This window comes from Eupeodes corollae, chromosome 1 (assembly GCF_945859685.1).
Source record: "Eupeodes corollae chromosome 1, idEupCoro1.1, whole genome shotgun sequence".
Lineage (NCBI taxonomy): Eukaryota > Metazoa > Arthropoda > Insecta > Diptera > Syrphidae > Eupeodes > Eupeodes corollae.
Genome location: NC_079147.1, coordinates 75,187,562 through 75,209,512, shown reverse-complemented (window position 1 = coordinate 75,209,512; position 21,951 = coordinate 75,187,562). Strand labels below are relative to the sequence as shown.

The following is a 21,951-nucleotide window of genomic DNA, read 5'->3' as shown; positions in this document are numbered from 1 at the left end:
ACTCGTAGTTCCAAAGTTGATGATGTTTTTCGGTTCTATTTCTTTGACTGCAGCTGTATATGCACTTAAAGGAAAAGTTTCTTTATTTTTAACTCATTTAAAGGCTACACGGTGTTTTTTTTTTTACTTTTTTGTATAAATTGAAAGCAATAAGTAATGAAAAAATTGAAATATTCAATTCAGTAGTGGAACAATGGATATCGAGATGGACATGGATATGGACGGATATGTATCTAGATACATATAAATAACAATAAATTGAAGTAGCCACCATGTGTGTTGGTTTTGATATGAAACAAATTATAATATCGCGTGCGAAGGATATCCATAATATAATTTATCTCTTTGTGTTTTCAATAAAAAAAAACTTAAAAAAAAAGATAATAATAATTGGGGGCCCTTTATGCATGTTTTTGATATTGCAGCGGTTTTATATTCCATTCTTGTTATTATTACTTTTTTTTTGGTTAAGAGTAAAAGTTAAAACCTTGTATAAGCACTTGTTCAATTAATGGAAATTGGTATTTTGGACTTGGACAACAGAAACAGCAGCAGGTGTGAGATTGCTGATCAGATCAGCATCAGAAACAACAAATTGATAACATAAGGTGCATATTTTTTGTTTTGTTGTTGTTGTTTTTTTTTTGCAACAGGTAATAAACTAATTTTCACTTTGTAATTGAATTTTATAAGTGCCGTTACATTTAAGAGTGGATTACATAAAACAAAAATTCGAAAAAGGAATTCAAATTGTAATAAATTACAGGTTTGTCTTACTTTACTTTCGGAAGTAATTCCTGGTTAAACTGTCCTAATTTTGAACATGTAATAATCTTCTTGAAGTTTAAATGGATTAAAATTGGCAGGCTTAAATTAAAACCTTAAAATTTCCAATTCATTTAACAACATACGTTTTTATAATAAGCGACTCATAAGTACACATTACCAATTTCTAACAGACCTTTTATTTCAAAATTTCAATTACGAAATTCTCCCGAAATTCAGTGACAGCTATGCATAAACAAACGCATTTTATCTTTTTTTCAATTAACTGTCAAAATATGAAAAACAAAAACAGAGCAAGCTTGTTTATGATTAACTTAGTGAACGTCGAAATCTGACATAAAGGGAAGGAAATCAAATGGTTTTGTATTTCTTTAACTCATAAATAGAAATTTTTACCGTCGCTAAATCGATTGTCAAACTCAAGATTTGGAAGTTCTCCCAAATGTCAGTGACGACTATGCACAAACAAATCCAATTCACCTTTTTTCAAGGAACTGTCAAAATATGAAAAGACAGAGCAAATTTGTTTATAAGGAACTTCGAGAATGTCGACATCTGACATAAAAGGAAGGACATCAAATGATTTTGTATTTGCTTAACTCATAAATAGAAATTTTTACCGTCGCTAAATAGATTGTCAAAATCAAGATTCCAATTTGGAAGTTCTCCCAAATGTCAGTGACGCTTAGCAGATGCACAAAACAAATCCAATTCACCTTTTTTTCAAGGAACTGTCAAAATATGAAAAGACATAGCAGACTTGTTTATGAGGAACTTCGTGAACGTCGACATCTGACATAAAGCGAAGGACATCAAATGATTTTGTATTTGCTTAACTCATGCCTAGAAATGTCTACCGTTGCTAAATAGACCGTTAAAATCAAGATTTTAATTTGGAAGTTCTCCCAAATGTCAGTGACGGCTATGCACAAACAAATCCAATTCACCTTTTTTCAAGGAACTGTCAAAATATGAAAAGACATAGCAAGCTTGTTTATGAGGAACTTTGTGAATATTGACATCTGACATAAAGGGAATGAAATCAAATATTTTTTTATTTCGTTAACTCATAAATAGAAATTTGTATCGTCGTCGCTAAATAGCCCGTCAAAATCAAGATTCTAATTTGGAAGCTCTCCCAAATGTCAGTGACGATTATGCACAAACAAATTCAATTCGTGAACTTCGACATCTGACACAAAGGGAAGGATATCAAATGATTTTGTATTTGTTAACTCATTCCTAGAAATGTTTACCGTTGCTAAATATACCGTCAAAATCAAGATTCCAAATTAAAAGTCCTCCCAAAGTCACAAACAAATTAAATTCACCTTTTTTTAAGGAACTGTCAAAATATGAAAAGACAAAGAATGCTTACCTAAGGGAACTGTATAAACGTCTCTTACATGGTTTCCATTTGGATGTTCTCATAACAAACAAGTTAATTTTTTCTTCTACCAACTGTCAAAGTTTGAAAAGACAAAGAAAAGACATCACGAACTTTACAAACGTCAAAAACTGAACTCATATTATATATGTTGTTAAAGGGAAGTTTTTGCTTGTAATAGATTAAACTCCATTCCTGACAACATTACTAGCTGACATGAATGGTTAAGAGTCGTAGTCACTAAGCCCTAGTTCTGAACGGACTTTTGCGGCACTTAATTTATTCATTTTATAGGTTAAACTATTTATGTAGCTTTAAAATGTCATTAAATCCATACAAATTCATCGTGTGAATTTCTTATTTCGGAGTGAATTCTTTGCTCTTCTGATTCTTGACAAGTTAATAAGTGTATCAATAAAATTTCATACAAAACCTGTTTGTTTTCTTAATAAAATGTTCTGTCAAACTTAAAACTGAAGTAAAACCTAAGCTTGGGAAATGTCAGATTCAACAAAGTAATTGTGTTGACGTTTGTTAATGTATTTCCTATTCAATACAAAATCCACTTACATTTTCACATACAAATGATAATTTATCTCATTTATAATTCAGGATAACTTTCAAATCAAATTAAATATATCGAAATAATGTGAAATATCCATCAGTCAAACGATTTTGTTTTTCTTTTGACATTTTTAACCGATTGAAAACAAAAAGAAAAAAAAATCCAAATAAACAAAAGTCCAGAAAACTTGAAAAGGCTAAAAATAAAAGCAACCCAAAGCAACAGCACGGGAGAGAGAGAAAACAAAGTGAAAGTCTCCTTTTAATGCTGGCAAATACGGTTACTTACTTTCGGGCGTATATTTCACCATTTTCCCTTTTTTTTTTGTGTTTTTTGTTTAGCTTCATTTTATTTGTATCACTCACGCTTTATACACCAACTTTGAAGTCATGTATAAATGAGCATGAGCGCTTTATTGCAGTTAATCTAAAAAAAAAAACGAAAAATAAAACTGTCAAAAGGATTGCAAAACTATTTTGAAAGCCTTGTTAAGTTGTACCGAGAAACCAAACCACCACACCATCACCAGCGCCACCAACGACGACAACAACTCGAACGACAACAGCGCCAACGACGACAGCGCCAACAACAACGATAAACGAGCTTGAGAGTTAACATTTGTACATTTAACATGAGTATTGCCTTTATGTCTCTAATTTCCTAAGCAAAGGCTTGATATTTTAGGCTCCATATTGTAAGCTACATACATATTGTACCACCACCTTCCTACTACCACCATATCAGCAATAATCGCAGCGGCACCGATTTATTGCGTAAAACCTCCATGGATCATAGACAGGCTCAGCTCAGCTCATTTCAAATTATAAAATGTTAAGAAATATACCTTCCTTCCATAAAGTCTTGACTAGAGATTAACACAAAAACAACAACAAAAACAACTACAACATTAGCAGCATCAACCAGCTTTAGCATCAGCATAGAAATGTTGCTACACTCCTCCATCCATTTAAGCGTCAGTTTTTGTGTCTTTTAAATTATGTAATAATGTTGCTCGCTTCATAAATGTTTACAGTCTGGCAGGAGGGGGTGTTGCGGGGGGGGGTTTGCTTAAGGGAACCAAACCAAACAAAAAATGAAAGCAAACGTGCTCGGTTGTAACGTCGTAAGATACAAAATCGTATCTTTTTCTTATTTGTTGTAATTGAAATCTTTTTTGGTTCATTATTTTGTGTTTTTGTTTTTTTACCTTTGCCCGCGCAACTTTATTTTAATCACCCTTCACTTGTATAAACAAAAAAAAAACATAGAATTTATTACCTCTATGTGTTATCTAAGAGATACATATTTTGAAATTCGAAAATTTCTCTTTATCCGCGAGATATTGTAGCTCGTTTCTTCGTAGGTATAATTGGAAATGTTTATAATGGCCTCCAAGCCGCGCTGCGCTGTGCCAGGCCGCCATCCACAAAAAGTATAAACAAATTAGTATAGAAACAAATTCAGTTAGTTGAGAGTTTCAGATCAATAGGCATGAAGTGAAACTATATTTATAAAACAATAAAACAGCAAACAATTATTCAAAGTGAAACGAAACGAAGGGAGAGTTTTATTGTTTCTTTTTTTTAATTTTTTTCTTTCTGCATAAATGTTGATGCAAGTTAAATGAATATATTTATTTTTATTTGGCATACCTTAGCATCTTATAAATATTTTGTGTAATTAACAAACTTTTGTTTATCCAACTCATGAATCAATCAAGATGATGCTGATGTATTGAGTAATTGAATTTTTTTTTGGTTACTGTTAGAAAAATCAGGTGGGCACTACAGGGCATTTTGACAGTTTGAAATATTGACATTAGAGTACATTTTAAAATCTATTGAGAAAACACCTTTGCTATAACCCAAGTCTTCCTTAAAAAAGTCATCAAACAGATCTTAACACCAATGGAATCTGTTTGATGTCAAATTAACTGTCACTTTTTTTTAAACATCTTCTAACTTCACATCCATTGAAAGGAACTATAAAATTAAGTCGATATTAAAAACAAAATGAAACGCCAATAAAATCTGCAAGATGTCAAATGAAGTGTCACTTTTTTAAACACCTTTTAACTCCGCCTCCATAGGAACGCTAGTTGTTTAAAATATTGGCATTAAAATAAATTTTAAAATCTATTGAAAAAAACTTTTACTTTAACCTAAGTCTTCCATAAAAAGTCATCAAACAGATCTTAAAACCACTGGAATCTGTTAGATGTCAAATTAAGTGTCACTTTTTTTAAACACCTTCTAACTTTACCTCCATAGAAAAGAAACATAAAATTAAGTCGATATTAAAAACGAAATGAAACACCAATGGAATCTGTAAGATATCAAATTAAGTGTCACCTTTTTAAACACCTTTTAACTCCGCCTCATAGGAACGCTAATTGTTTGAAATATTGACATTAGAGTACATTTTAAAATCTATTGAAAAAAACACCTTTACTTTAACCGAAGTCTTCCTTAAAATGTAATGAAACAGATCTTAACACCATTAGAATCAGTTAAATGTCAAATTAAGTGCCACTTTTTTTTTAAACATAATTTCACCTCGATAGAAAAGAATCATTAAAAACGAAATGAAACACTTCCGCATTACTCATTATTGCAGGAATCATCTGACTTTAATCATATAACTCAATCTGAGAGCTCTTCAGCACTTTCTAAAAGATAAACTTTCATTTCGAAGTACTAAAGGGCTATAAAACGCAAGTCCTATTAAAAATACAGAGTCCTAAGCAAACCATGTTGTAAATGTCTCAAACATTCAGATAAAATTTTGACAATTCAAATGACAGCTGAGTTTGACAAGTGTCAAATGGTAGCGCTAGCAATTTACAATGGCTACGTTCAATCTCGTGTTGGAAAGGATATCCATTCCTTGAAATTCAAAAATGTGTTGAACCAGCTGTTCTGTCAGATACCTACATACCCTATCTGTCTGAGATTGAACGCAGCCAATGGGCAGATTCAGACAACTTGAGAGACCTCATTTGCAGTCAACTCCATTCTTTTTCCGTTTATTTAGACCAAGTGTCATAAACTTCAAATTCGGAACTTTACTTCACTTACCTCTACCTTCAGTTGATCGCGCGAAAACTAACAAAAACATATTTGTCTACAAAACACTTCTTAGGAAAGTTCAAGTCCATCTGGACTTATAATTTGTCTTTTAAAGAAATATTACTTTTTTTCAATTTGACAAGGAACCCTTTTACATAAAACATTAAATGAAATTTCGTTGGAAATATTTTAATCACAAAGTAATAAAGTTTTGCTTTCAGTTAAATAAAAAATTTGTGGTTAGGTAAATTTTTCTTGTTGTAACTTTAAAAAAAAGTTGCCTTCCAATTAAGGATTGAATCACAAAGTAATTAAGTTCAGCCTTCAGTGAAATGAAAAATTATGATTAGCCGTCATTTTGACACAAGTGGAATTGACTGTGTGTTTAGGGAATTTTTTTATTGACGTAACTTTCCGTAAAAATTGCCTTACAATTAAAGAAGGCAATTTTTTGGCCGCTGGCCAATCAAACACTGGATACTTGTCTTACTTATAAGTCCCTGTACACATCGGAACCTGCCTTATGTCAAACATTTAACTAATATTATGACACTTCAAATGACGGATGAGTTTGACAAGCGTCAAATAACAGTCAAATAAAACACAAACCGAATGACCCTTTATGTACTTGATACACGTTAATTTGTATCTTTAATAACTTAATATTGATCAATCCCAATTTCTCTTTAGTGAAAGTCAGACATAGAATCTAGCTTAAGAGCTTTTTCTTATACTCGTATATCTTCATACAAATTAACCTTTAATAAAATAAATTTTAAATTGAAAAATAATTTATTTTTAACGAACATACATTTTTTTTTATTAATGATTTCAGGTGAAAGTGGTTAAATTCAGCTATATGTGGACTATAAATAATTTTAGTTTTTGCCGTGAAGAAATGGGCGAAGTCCTTAAATCATCCACATTCTCCGCGGGTGCTAATGACAAATTAAAATGGTAACTTTTAATTTTGATTTTAATTTTATTTCAAATTAATTAAATGTATATTTATTTTTTTTCAAAAGGTGTTTACGAGTTAATCCAAAAGGTTTAGATGAAGAAAGCAAAGATTACTTATCCCTATATCTACTATTAGTATCGTGTAATAAATCAGAAGTAAGAGCCAAATTTAAATTTTCTATATTAAATGCTAAACGAGAAGAAACCAAAGCAATGGAATCACAGAGGTAAATTTAATTTTATAATTTGTCTTTATATTTATATTTGAACATTTTAAAGTTCTCCAGCTACTACGCACTGATATTAATTTGTGAGACTTTCAACCTTCCTAAGCCAATTATTTCATTGTACAATAAAAAAAGTTTCTTTTTAAAAATGATTCTATATTCCAGTCCAATTAAAGTGTCAGGTTTTATTTTAAACATAATTTTAATCGTTCCTTTCCTCCTTAATTTTTAAGCCTCTTGAACAGTAAAACATAAATTTCCTCTAAAGAATTTTCAGGGAAATTTAATTTTCCCCGGGATATTTTTTGTCGCCTTAATGGCTGAATCACAAACACGCTTCAGCTTCGGCTGTTCTGCCATAGGAATTAAATGCATGTAATCACAATGGAGCTTCGACCTTACGTTCCGTTTGACAATAGTAAGGAAAAGTACGTAATGTAACGTAATATGACTCCAAACGGAAGCTCTAATTCAATTATCTAAACATCTGCTTTGTCTGACAGCTCAACAGCTGTAAAAAAAAATGTCAACAAACAATATATTTGCTCTTTGGAGGGATGAAATAATAGAAATGTCATTTAATGCAACCTCGAAGCAGTGCCAACGTATCGCAGTTGAAGCGGAAGCTGAAGCGTGTTTGTGATTCAGCCATAACTTTTTTCTAAGCACAAATGCAATGCGCCTTGACCAAATTGTCATCTAATACTAACAACATTTAAGAATTGTCTTGAATGGTTTCTTGTCCGAAGGAAATTTTTAATTTACGAAAATGCGTGCTTTCTATGTCGTTTTGTCTTATCTTTCTCAAATTGAACATTTTATTTCAAGCAGTTCCATAAATGTCTAACTTTCTATTAAAATATAAATACTGGTGTGCCCCAGGGCTCAGTCTTGTGGCCGGCTTTCTTCCTCATTTCTATAGATTAACTCCTGTTTTGTATTGTTAAAATAAGATATAACCCCTTGCCACCATTTATTAGTGAACACCTTAACATCCTCAGTATGTGCATGACCAACCATCTCTTGAAGCATGATCACATAAGGATTTCGCACTTCTTAATCCCTTCCTTATTGTATTCAACATTTTATTTAAAGTAGTTCAATAAAAATGTCTAATTTTGTATTAAATTATAAATACTGGTGTGCCACAGGGCTCCGTCTTTTTCGCCAGCTTTTTTTCTCATTTTTATAAATGATTTCCTGTCTTGTATTGTTAAAATGAGATATACCCTCTTGCCACCATTTATTAGTGGACTTGGGTCAATGTAACTGAACATTTCGACATCTTCGGTATGTGCATCACCATCTTGTGACACGATCACATACGGATCTCGTCAAAAATTTAGTTTAATTTTTGGTTCTTACGAGCTTAAGTACAAATTTGTTCGCCAGTTACATTCCTCTACTTAATCAATTTTACCGAAATATTCGCTCTTATAAAAATGCCCATCCGTTTACCCTTGAGCCCAACTTGGGCCTTTCGAACAGATTCGTTCTTTAGGCGCACAAAGCGAATGTGGAATGCCTTATCACTCTCCATCTTTTCTTGTCAAAGCCAATGTACACAGACAAAACCTTCTTTCCACCACGTTTATATTTTCCTAATCCGCTTCCCACTAGCTGAATATCCCAGTCATCGAACTCACTTTATTGTATATAGCTCTTTTCTTGTACCTCCTAAGTTAGTGAGATTTTCTGAAAATGTTGCCCAAATTCCCGACGACAAATTGGGATAGGTTTTATTTCTGTACTAAGTCGATTTTTCCTGCACTGGCAGTGCGAAATGTGAGCATGCTAGTTTGAGTTCCCAATACATATAATAAATCAGTGTTCGTCTTAAACAATCAATTTTATAGCCCCCAGCATAATTTCTATAATCAACTCAAAATCTTTCTTCTTAAAATAAACTCCTTCCTCCAGACTTTATTTTCCCTTCATATATTTACATACATAAGTCTCTTTGACCTTACAAACACAAATTCCAACAAAAAATATTGTCAAACATCCCTGACCGGGAATACAATTTTGTTGTTTCTTGCAAGGGCCTTACTCACTTCGTGAATTCTCTTATATAAAAAGCTAACAGAATTAAGCATCAAGTTTATATGAATAAAATCAATATTAAAAACACTATACCCAGACTAGCACTCTCTTATTTCAAGGACACACTACTCATCTGAATGTCGTTCCGATACAAAACTTATACAAAAAATCCGACCTGCTATGAAACTATTCATATAAGTAGAGTACCATATTTCCAAATCGATTTTAATAAGAACAACATATGCTTACCTACCCTCTATGAATTCCAAGGAAATTTATTCAAAATCGTAAACCTGAGCTGTGCTGAGTTGAGCTGAGCTGAACTGAGCATTTCCAACGAGAAGGAAAGAAAGATTCTTGAATAATTTTTGAATTTATTATTCCGTTTAGAGGCTGTCAGTCAATGTAACCAGTCACAGTCATAGTCACATATATAGATACGTGTGTAAATTCAGTAGCGAAAAAGTAACTTCAGGTCTTATTTCAATGCAAATTATATCATCAGCGAGTGGCTGCCTTAGCGCTGCTTTTAGCTTTCCCTAAATGCATAAAATCTATACCTGCCTATAGACAGACAAAGAGAGGTGTGCTAAAGCTGGAGGACTGGATTTTACATAATAATCTTTCATTTTTTGATTTGCCATTTTTAAAATATTTTTTTTTCTTTTATTTACAGAGCTTACCGTTTCGTACAAGGCAAAGATTGGGGCTTCAAAAAATTCATCCGACGAGATTTTCTGTTGGACGAAGCGAACGGTCTCCTGCCAGAGGATAAATTAACTATATTTTGTGAAGTTAGCGTTGTAGCTGATAGTGTTAATATCTCTGGTCAAAGTAATATCGTACAATTCAAAGTTCCCGAATGTAAACTCTCTGAGGATTTGGGTAATCTTTTTGATAATGAGAAATTCAGTGATGTCACACTGGCGGTAGGTGGACGTGAATTTCAAGCGCATAAAGCAATCTTAGCGGGTAATTAAAAAATAAAAAATTTAAATTGAACTTAAAAAAGTGTTAATAAATTTTGTGTGTTTCTTTTTCATGTTAACTTGTTCCTAGCTCGAAGTGATGTATTTGCTGCGATGTTTGAACATGAAATGGAGGAGCGTAAATTAAATCGAGTAGCCATAACAGATGTTGATCATGAGGTACTAAAAGAAATGCTACGCTTCATCTATACAGGGAAGGCTCCCAATTTGGAAAAAATGGCCGATGATCTCTTAGCTGCTGCTGATAAGGTAAAGCAAATATTTCAATTATGTTTCATATGTTATTTTTCCAAGTGTCATGAATTTCAAAATCAAAACTCTACTTCACAAACCTCTACATTAAGTTCATAGTACAAGAACTACCAAACACATCATTGTCTACAAAACACTCCCCAGACAAACTACAAGTCCATTACGATTTGTCTTTTATATTGTAGAGAAATATTACTTATTTCATTTTTGAATTGTCAAGGAGCCCTTTTACAGAAAACATTAAATGGAATTGTGCAGAAAAAGCTCAGCTTTCACTTGAATGAAAAAACATGATCAGTTGTCATTTTGAAATAAGTTCACTTGACTTGATAGTTAGGGAGATTTTTCTTGACTTACTTTCCAGACAACTTTCCTATAAAGTTGCTTAATTGGAAGCCATTTTTTTTGTCAACTTCTGAAATGTGCGTCCGAAGATATATTATTAATAAAAAGAGCAAACAGAAGAGCACTGAGTAGACATCCTTGCTTTACTCCAGTAAGTGATTTAAATGGTTTTGAATATGTTTTGCCATCCAAGACTGCAATTTCAGTGTCTGTGTACAAACAACAGATTATTTGATGAATTTTTTTGACATTACAAGTTGGGAAAGTTTAGAAAATAAAGCATTTCGATTCACCATATCAAATGCAGCTTTAAAATCGGAAAACAATGTGTATACTTTTTTGTTTCTGGCTTGAAATGGTTTTACTATTGATGTTAAAGTAAATATGTGGTCAGCCGTCGAACAGTTCTTTCTTGTAGTTTAATAAATCGAAGAGACCAAGTGTAAGAAGACCATTATACTTGGTTTGCACTTCAACGATGGCAGCTACACCTTATTTTATAGAATTGTTGCCAACTTAATTTTAAATATAAAAATAACCGCAGCCAACTTCATGTAAAAGAACGAAGACGAAGGCATTCAAAAATTGGAGAAGTCAATGGCCATTGACTCCATTAATATATATTTGTATAACAAAAAAAACTAAATTATAAAGATAAAAAATAAAATTTGAAATCAAATAAACTTGTTATACAAATAAACTTGTTATATTACATTCTAAAGCCTGCTTGACCCTCTGTTAGAATGTTGTCTACTTCCACCCAATTTTCTAGCCTGTTAATCAGAACGCCACAACATATCTTCGCAATGACATTCATGAAGGATGTGCCTCGGTAGTTTTCAACTGCATTTGGATCACCTTTCTTATGGATTGGAAAAATTATCGATTTCTTAAAAGAAGACGGCACATCAGCATTATCGAAAATCTCATTAAAAAGTGTATGTAGATGGTTATAAAAAGTAGGGGTTGAATTTTTAAAATATTCGTAGGGTATCCCATCTTCATCTGAAGCTTTTCCGTCCTTGGCTCTTTCGATAAAGAGTTGTATTTCATTGACTGTTATAACTAAGTCCAAAATATCATCTCAAACGAGCGGTTGTGCGTATGAGAAAGTAGTTTGTTGAGTTGATTTGAAGAAGAGTTTTCAAATACTCTGCAGAGACACTTAGCCTATAAAGTTGTTTGAACCGTTAATTTCTTTTGCCATTTTTGTGTTTTTGACTTGATTGATTGATTGGACTTGCATGAATTCAAAATTGGTTTTCTTACTGAAGCAGATTTTCTTCTTTTTCGCTTGTAGAATAGAATAGAAATTACTTTATTTATATATAAAATTGAGTTATACAATAAATGATTACAAGTCTTTTAAGACCTACTTTTAAAACCGATGAATTCTGATAGCAAAAACAAACCAAACAAATTATGACTTCCTTTAAAAGACGTTAATGACCAGCCTTGATAATAATTTTTACACATCCTCACATTCATTGTAGCTCCACACTTGCGAGGAGTAAAGCATAATAGATTTTGCCACAACTTGAAACAGTTTATATTATGCTGAGTGGTAGATGGATTTTTTTTTTGCAATGCAATTTTTTCAGGAAACACAGAGGGCAGCCTTCGCCTCTGAAGTTTCAACTTGATATTTTTTTCATACTTGTTATGGTCCACCAGGGTATGTCACTTCCTTAACAACTTGAACTTCCTGATCGTGGTACTTACATTTTTCATAACTAGCGTATTTTCCGTGTCCTTTTCTGAAGATCATTATGTTAGATTTCCTAAGGTTGACTGATAAATTCCATGTATCGCAGTATTTTCCAAGTCTGACGATCATTTCTTGGAGTTGGTCTGGATATTCCGATAAAAGTACGATATCTTCAGCATACAATAAGCCCGGATATTGAAAGTGTGGTGACTACGCTTGTATTATAGTCTAGCTTTTTTTTAAGCACAATGTTATTTTTTGTTTGATTCTACGTACCATAGTTTTAAGTTCTCGTTATTAGATGAGCGAAACAAGGTAAGGAGTGAAAGCGATAGATTTCGAGTCGTTTCACACTCCTTATCAAACCAGATTTGCTTGTTTTTTTTCGAGTATTAAGCAGGTTAGATTGATGTGGATATGTATATAATATAATATTTGATATCAAGTCTTTCATTTTCTTTTTAACAGCTTTGCATAGATTTCACAACTTGTTGACATCTAACAACATTAATCAATTCCCACCAGCTGACATTAATAAAACTCTTGATGTTTTTGGTCAATTTTTTGAATCTGTTTACTCAACTTCACAAGGAAACTTGGATTTTCTTCCAGATATTACCCCTAAAGTAGATATTGATTCAATACACTTAGAATTATCTGAAGTATTAAACGGTCTTCAGAATCTTAAACCCAATCACATTCCTGGTGCCGATGGCATTCTTGCTCTTGTCTTAAAAAAAATGCTTTCCATTGCAAATTATATTCAACTTATCTTTATCGTCCGGAATATTTTTGGACGAATGGAAATCTTCTTTTCTGATCCCAATTTATAAGTCTGGTTCGAAAAATAATGTTGAAAATTATAGAGACATTTGTAAGCTGTCCACAATTCCTAAATTGCTCGAAAGTTTAGTAAAGACCAAACTGTATTTTTTCGTAAAAGAACATGTAAGTGATGCCTAGCATGGGTTTATATCAGGTCACTAATCTCACATGTTTTTCCTCTTTCGTTATTAATTGTATAGAAAGTCAAAATCAAGCAGACGCTATCTACACGGATTTTATTAAGGCATTTGACTCTGTATGCCACAACATACTGCTTCGTAAGCTTCATATCTTTGGGATTCACTCTATAATCTCCTTCAATGGACTTCATCTTTTTTAACTGATAGGTTACAAAAAGTAAAACCTGACAATCAAACCTCGAGATCTATTAAATGTAGCTCAGGAGTTCCCCAGGGCAGTCATCTTGGCCCACTTTTATTTTTATAATCTTTATCGATGATATTATTTGCAAGAACATACAATTCAGTCAATGTCTCATATATTCTGATGATTTTATATTATTTTTAAAAGTAAATTTCATTTATGATTGCTTTAATCTCTAAATAGACCTCGATCATTTATCGAACTTGTGTTTCGTTAACTGTCTTAAACGTAATGTCAAGAAATGCTTCGCTATCTCTGTCTCTAGGAAACTTCAACTTATGAGTTTGCGTATTCTCTTGATCGTATCCCTCTTCAGAGAACTGCTACAGTAAAGGATTTGGGTATCTCCTTTGATTCCACGTTTACATTTGTTCCGTACAAGGATGCTATTGTCGCAAAAGCCAACTCTATGATTGGTTTCATTAAAAGAAACTCAACTGACTTTTCGAATCCCTATACACTTACATATCTATATAACTCATTAGTTAGATCATTACTTGAGTATGCTGATGTCATATGGAATCCTTTCCAACAAAAATTTTCAGATAAAATTCAGAAAGTTCCGAATCGTCCAAATTCTCAAGCTCCACGTAATCTTCAGGTTCTGAAATCTCTCAAATCTCGAAAAACTATTCAGGATTTAATATTTATGCGACATATTTTATGTTACCACATAAAGTGTCCTTACCTTCTACCTTCTTTTTCAAAATAAGCATAGGACAAATGTTGGAATAAATGAACCAGTTTCAAGGTCAATTAGGGAGTTTAACGAAGTAATAGTTATATTGACATAGCATGGCCAAGAAACAAATTCAAAATTGATATTTTTGTTTGTATAAACCTTTGTATTTATTCTTTTTTCAATCTGTTGAGTCTGTAGCTCGTAGATTGAACAAATAAATAAATAAGTTCACAATTTGAAGGCCTTCTAACATATCCCCATTCCACGAACCTCTTCAACCGTTTTTTTTTCATTCGTCATATTTCTAGTTGAACTTCAGTACTTTTTTTGACCGTAACTGTATCTAAATTATTTCGATTCCATTTCAAAAAAGGTTACCGGGACCGAATATCTGTAATCTTTTTCTCAGTAACCAAATTAATAATATAATTAAATTCTTTTCTAATCTTCTCCTGTTTCTCTCTTTGAAAAAACGTTGACTAATTTTATTTTTCTTCTTTCAGTACGCATTAGAAAAATTAAAAGTGATGTGTGAGGAAGCGCTGTGTGTTAATCTGTCTGTTGAAACAGCAGCCGAAACCTTAATTTTAGCGGATCTCCATAGTGCGGATCAATTGAAAGCACAAACGATAGATTTTATCAATACGTAAGTTAAAATAATATAATTTTAATTATTAAAAATTCTAATTATATTTTTTATTATATATATTTTTATAGTCATGCCACAGATGTTATGGAAACAAACGGATGGCAGAATATGATAACAACACATTCGCATTTAATAGCTGAGGCATTTCGAGCGCTCGCCACACAACAAATCCCACCAATTGGACCACCAAGGAAACGCGTCAAAATGAGCTGAAAGATAAGATCATTGTCATATAAGCAAAAACAACAACAGCAGCAACAACAATTAAACCCTAAAACCCAACCAATACATTTAATATTTCTAAAACATCAATCATTAAGAACTAATTCAACAGAAGCAACTAAAACCAGATCAAATAAATCGACAGTTAATATGCCATTTTCTCCAAATAATAAAACATCTACAAAAACAACAACAACAACAACACAAGATACTGATTGGACATCAAATACAATAAAAACAATACTTGGCCAACAACAACATAAGAAAAAACATAAAAGTTCTTCTTCGAAAACCAGAGACAACCACAAAAAACGTTATCAATCGTTAGCAGCAATTTCCAAAATTGAAACCAGAAAACAATCATCCACATTATTAATATCAAAAACAAAAACACCACAAACTACATTAACATCAACTCTAAATCCAAATCCAACTCCAATTCCAACACCAATACCAATAATCAAGAAGAAAGGCTCTGTTCCCATAGTTGGTCCATTAAATTGTCAGGATCCAAAGAACACGCATGCCACAAAGTGGTTGAAAAACCTCAAAAGACATGCCAAAAAATGGAACAAAGAACCACCATCCTATAATAATATTAATAATAATAATAATAAATTATTCGATGATAAATCAAAGGGTGTGAATAAAAAGAACCCAAGCAAAATTATGATCCCAGAAGTGAACCTGGAATTATTGTAGGATAGGACAAACTGTGGAGAGCCAGAAAGCACAAAGTGGTCGATTTTCTCTCAGTTTCTTAAACAAAAATCATATAAATAGACAACAATAAATTATTTTTATCAATTTTTGTTTTCGTATTTTAAATAAAGAACAACTTCATTATGAAAAATAATTAAACAACTACTACTATCAATCATATAAACAAATTATGTTCTTTAATTTATATAGAATTTCAATTTTAATTTAAACAAAAAAAAAAACAAAAAGGAACAATTGTACAAAAGAATCAAAAATAGAAAGAAAAAACTTACTTTTTTTGTTTTAAAGAAACTCATTTACAATAAAATAAATACAAGTTTTATTTTGTTAACCACTGATTGGCGGCTGTGTGTTGTTATTGAAAATTTGTATTAATTTTTCGTTTTTTTTTCATAATTCAAATTGTGGACACAAATTGTTTTTTCTTTTTAAATTAATTTTTCCCTTTATCTCAGGACATTTTCAACACTCCCACACAATAAATAAACACACTTTTAATGAGTATGAACACACAATGAAGTTTAATTTTAACAAACAAAAAGAAAATATGTTGTTTTTTTTCAAACACCAAACTATCACCACAACCACCACCAATAATAATTAAAAACCTACTAAAACAAAAAAAAAAACATACAAAACTTTTATTGTTGATAAATTTCATATTTAATTATAATTATTATTTTTTTTTTCTTAATTTTAGTTATGTAACTATAATTCGTGTAAATGTATTATTTGTAATTTGTATTTATAAAGGAAAAGAAAAGCAAACAAAAATTAATTCAAGTGTGACGAAGAATAAAATAAAATTAAATTAAAAAACAAAACAAAAAAAAACTTACATGGTAACTAAAAAATAAACAACAAAATAATGAATATAATAAACAAAAAATAAAAGTAGACAGTCATCACTTGCAAAACAAACCACCATATTAGTTGTAAAAAAGAAGTAAAAGTAAAAGTAAAGTAAAAATGAATGAAACATGCAAAATGGAAGAAAAGAAAAATCACTATAAATATTACATGTTCAAAAACGGATTCGTTTTAATGTTTTATGTTTTTAAGGAAAAAAATAAATAATAATACATAAAATAATAAATAAAAAAAAATATGCTTATAAAACAATTTCAAAAAAATGCATTAAAGAGCATTTTTTGGAATAGTAATTGCAAAATTTGTTGTTTTTATTTGTTCGAATTCAATTGGAGATCGTTTTGGATTTATATATTTTGTAAAGGATTAACTGCCAAGGCAAAGGAATAGGGATAATTATGATTTTCGAGTCGCAGGACAAATTTGATGAATGTGACTGTTTGCGAATCACAGAAAATCGGCTGATTGGATCTTGCTCTATTGTTGTTAGCATTAGTTAGGTTTCATCTGTAAGAATCAGGGGTGGAATCGCGTAAAGCGATAGTTGATTGTCACTGTTTTGATAGTCAATTTTGATTATCAACCTTTCTTTGTTCTGTGTAAAGTGATCGCTAAAACTTTACTATTTACTGGCAGCACTTACCCAAGTTTGGGAAACTGTGTATAAATTGCAACAGGGATAAATGTCATTTCGATTAGCTATTTCGTTTATTGTGTCGAATTTCGAATTTGCAAAGTATTGTTTCTGCGAAAATGTAAGTATACCTCTAACTATACTTAACACTAAACATACCATAACGGGTCAAATGACCCATTTTAAACTTTTGCATTGAAAATGCACGTATAATTTTATTGCGTTTGCACATTTGACTTCATGACTTTTTCTATGTAATTAATGTACAGTTATAAAAATATTTTTGTTTTGTTTTGTTTTGTTTATTCTGAGTAATCCTTGTTGTATATACCGATATCTACCACAACAAGAATTTTTTGTTTTATGAGATTATCTAGTCATATTTGTAGTCAGTAAGTTGCACATTTTTCCAAAGACTGTTGCGTAAAGTAGTTCAACGAAAATAGCTCAGAATAATTTCAAGAAAATATCAAAATTTAGATTGAAAATAGCTTTTTAGTGTAAGAAAAAGTGGCAAAAATTGAAAGTCTTGGTAAGTATATAGCTTATATTTTATTTTGATAGCTATAGAAATACAGATAATTTTTTACCCAGAAAAATGTCGAAGCAAACAAGACAGTACAAGTTCTTAGAACATATAAATAATATTGAATTTTCTGAAAATGAAGATATATTGGTTGCAAATAAAAATGAGTTTGATTCTACAGATACTGACGATGAAGAGGAAAATATTGTGAATGTATGTAGTGGCCGAAAAAGAATAAGATTACTCCCAAGTTCGGAAGAAAGTGAAGTACAAATAAATGAACAAAATGTTGCGAATGATGGATCTGTTTGGCAACGAATGCAAGTAGGTGGCACACCTGGAAGAGCAACACTTCATAACATTTTCAGGCAAGAAGTAGGCCCAACAGGATATGCAAAACGCCATATAATGAAAGGTAAAGTTAGTACTGCATTTTCATTGATAATTGACCACCGTATTATGAACCATATAAGAACATGCACAATAGAAGAAGCAAAGAGAGTGTTAGGTTCCGATTGGAGTTTATCTAAAAAAAATTAGATGCATTTATTGCAATTTTATATGCTCGAGCTGCATATGGAGCAAATAATTTGAATATTTCGTTTTTGTGGAATAACTTATGGGGGCCTAAATTTTTTTCTGAAACTATGAGCAGAAATAATTTTACCGAAATTCTTAGATTTAATCGTTTTGATAAAAAAAAGTCAGCGGAGTCAACGTTTGAACACAGATAAATTCGCTATGGTATCTGCAATTTGGAATATTTTCATTGAGAACAGCCAAAACTGTTACAAACCGGGTGAAAATATTACTTTAGACGAACAGCTATTTCCGACTAAAGTACGATGTCGATTCACGCAATACATGCCTAACAAGCCGGATAAATTTGGAATCAAATTTTGGTTAGCATCGGACGTTGATAGCAAATACGTCATAAATGCACTTCCATATCTTGGAAAAGATGAATATAGGCCCTCTTCAGTACCACTCTCTGAATATGTTGTACTCAAACTCATTGAGCTATTTACGGGTTGCGGAAGAACTGTGACCACAGACAACTTCTTCACAAGCAAATCCCTAGCAACACAACTCCTAGCCAAAAAAACTACGTTAGTTGGAACTATTTGGTCAAATAAAAGAGAATTACCACTAATTGCGAAGAAAAAGAAAGATGATATGGAACGATTTTCATCGAAAATTTTTACAACAGATAATAGTACTCTTACAATCTATAAAAGTAAGCCAACAAAAAAAGTACTTTTACTTAGTTCTAAACATAAATTCGTAAAAGTAGAAAACAATAATAAACGTTTACCTGAAACTGTTTCATATTACAATAAAACCAAATTTGGTGTGGACATGACCGATCAAATGGCGAGAAAATTTGCTACAAAATCTAAGTCTTGCAGATGGCCTCTCCAAGTTTTTTTCAATATCCTTGATTTAGCTGGCATAAATGCCTGGATTTTGTACAAGCAAACGACAGGAGAAAATATCTCGAGACAAGATTTTTTACTCAAGCTAGCAGAAGTCTTGGTATGATTAGTGTTAATACTAGTTATAAATTAATAAAAATAGTTGTTATATTTTTCAAAACAAAAAATATTCCTTTGTTGAATCTAAGGGTTCAATTTTAATGAAAAGTGGGCATAGAACCGACTGCACAGTCGTTGATAAACACCCCCAAGAAGATTTAAAGTTGCAGCCAGTTGAAGGATAGGAGCAACCGCAAACATACACAAACGTTTCTTTGGTCAATCGAACATTTTTCAAGAATCTGAAATAAATAATTTGTATACACGCATAATGTTGTAAATAACTTATTTATAAATATTCATAGAAAGTTACATAGTAACATTAGGTTAGGAAGTTCCAAGTTGCTTTATTCCTTAAGTTGATTCTCAGCAATTAAACTTTTTTATAGTTATTTCTCGTTCTGGTGCTCTAATAGTACATTTGCATTGAAGTATACATTACTGTTCACTTATTTTTATTTTAACTTTCATATATGTTCATTTTTTCACTAAATTTTAAATTTAAAGTGGAGCTGAAGTTCACACAAATTATCTTTCTCACAAAAAAATTAATCAAAATATATGAAAGTGACACCTAAATAGCTGGGGGGTTATTATGAAAAACGAAACTCGTTCAAAATAACGCTTATTCGTTAAATTGCGATTAGAAAAAACGATTGTAGTGGTACTAAATCGTCAAATTGCGATTAAGAAAAACGAGAATCGTAAAAATGACGATACTCGTATTTTTATTTACGAGTGCCTTCAGCTCTCGTTCAGCTTTAGTTTTGGGGGTAGATGTCAAATGTCATTTATTTTTTTTTTGTTTGGTTGGTTTTTGTTTTGTTAAGTGCGCAAAAAGATGTAAGTAAATAATAAATAAAATTGTCAAAAACATACAAATAAGTTATTTCTAACCTTCTAGGCCTACAACTAATGCTAAGCAGTTGGATTTGCTGGTAGCTTTTTTGGAAATCAATCCAAACATAGCAAAAAATTACTTGCCGACGAGCCAAGCCAAAGCTAAATCCAAAATTCTTATACGCATTTCCTCTTCTTCGTTAGTTTGAGATTCATCTTCGCTTTCAAGGAAATAGTCGCAGTGAAAAAACATTTTATAGAATTTATGCAAATTACATTTATTTTTGAAACTTCCTCGACTTTATTTATATTTTGACGTTTGTTAATAGGAGTGAAGTTAGTTGCTCCTTTAAAAAATTATCATTTTTCGTTTTTGCCTGGCAACTTTTTTTGCTTTCTATTTTCGTATCTTATAATCGCTCTTCACCATGACTTTCGTTTCTTCGAGTTTCGTTTTTTCTGCCGTTCGTTTCGTAATTCATAATAAGGGCCCTGTCACCAACAAACCATAGTACAAAAAGTGATAGTCAATTTGATAATCACCTTACGTGGAGCAAAATCATCAATTTTTATGGTCAACAATCAACAATCACCTTACGCGTTTCCACCCCAGCTACACTGTAATTCTTTGTGGTTTTGAACAAAATAGCTGGTTTCAAAGTTGTGGGCTAGCTTTTTTGTTTAAAGAGTTTTCAGAAAAATAAGAAACACAAAGTTAACATAAACTAGTTACACAAATTTATCAAACAAAATATAATTGAAGCGTTGAGAAGAAGAAGAGATTATTAGTGATATTTTTGGATTCTTATGTTTCTTGCAAAAAATGTATTTTGGATCTTCTACCAATCGACCTTTTTATTAAATACATACAGCCCAATTCTTAATATTCCCGGGGAAAACAATTCCCCGGGAGACTTGATCTCCCGAGATTAAAATTCTCCTATTCCGAATTCCCCGGGAGACATTTTTTCCCTCCAAATTCGGGAACGAAAATTTTGTGTGTTCGAAACAGCTGTTCCGAAGTATTTGACACAAGAATGTACATACACACTATCCCATAAGTAAGTATACACCAAGAAATAAAATATTAAACCTGTAAGACCAATAAACAGGAGATACTTAAGTAAAAAATAAGGCACATATTTCTTAGAGAATTTTATTTTCTATTAAAAAAAAAAGAAAAATTAGGACTTATGTTCTTAAAACGATAAAGATATGCACTAACAACTCAAACCCTGCTTAAATTTTCATAACAAAACTTAGTATACACTTTTAAAAATTAACAAAAAAAATCAAAAAATATTGAGAACTAGTATCTTGTTGGATAGCCTTTTGCTTTAATGACTGCTCTGATTCTGAACGGCATCGAAGAAACAAGTTTTTGAGTGACATTTGGGCCTATTTTTGCCCATTCTTCTTGAATGACCTTTCTAAGCTCAGATTTGTTTTTGATGTTATGTTTTCGAATTTGGCGCTCAAGGTGATCCCACAAATGCTCGATCACATTCAAATCCGGTGACTGCGGTGGTGTTTTGAGTTGCCTGGGTACATTATAAAGAAGCCATTCCCTGACAATATGTGAAGTATGGTTGGGGTCATTATCTTGTTGGAAGAGGAATGACCCCTCACAGCTCAGGTTCTGGGCACTCTGGTGGAGATTGTTTCTCAAAATGTCGAGGTAACCATAACGATCCATCGTGTTCTCGATAAATACCAAATTGCCTACTCCAG

General features: G+C 31.8%; 1 protein-coding gene across 5 annotated transcripts in view; it reads left to right on the top strand.

The window, feature by feature from the left end:
* Positions 1-16,649, top strand: part of LOC129953797 (protein roadkill) — a 448,090-nt gene extending 431,441 nt beyond the window's left edge. For all 5 annotated transcript variants that reach the window (XM_056067262.1, XM_056067263.1, XM_056067260.1 and 2 more), the window contains 6 exons: positions 6,642-6,763; positions 6,832-6,993; positions 9,713-10,008; positions 10,096-10,274; positions 14,725-14,867; positions 14,939-16,649. In XM_056067262.1, coding sequence (XP_055923237.1) covers positions 6,642-6,763; positions 6,832-6,993; positions 9,713-10,008; positions 10,096-10,274; positions 14,725-14,867; positions 14,939-15,083 — 1,047 coding nt within the window. In that variant the 3' untranslated portion in view covers positions 15,084-16,649. The remainder of the gene's footprint in view (positions 1-6,641; positions 6,764-6,831; positions 6,994-9,712; positions 10,009-10,095; positions 10,275-14,724; positions 14,868-14,938) is intronic.
* The last annotated feature ends 5,302 nt before the right edge of the window (positions 16,650-21,951 follow it).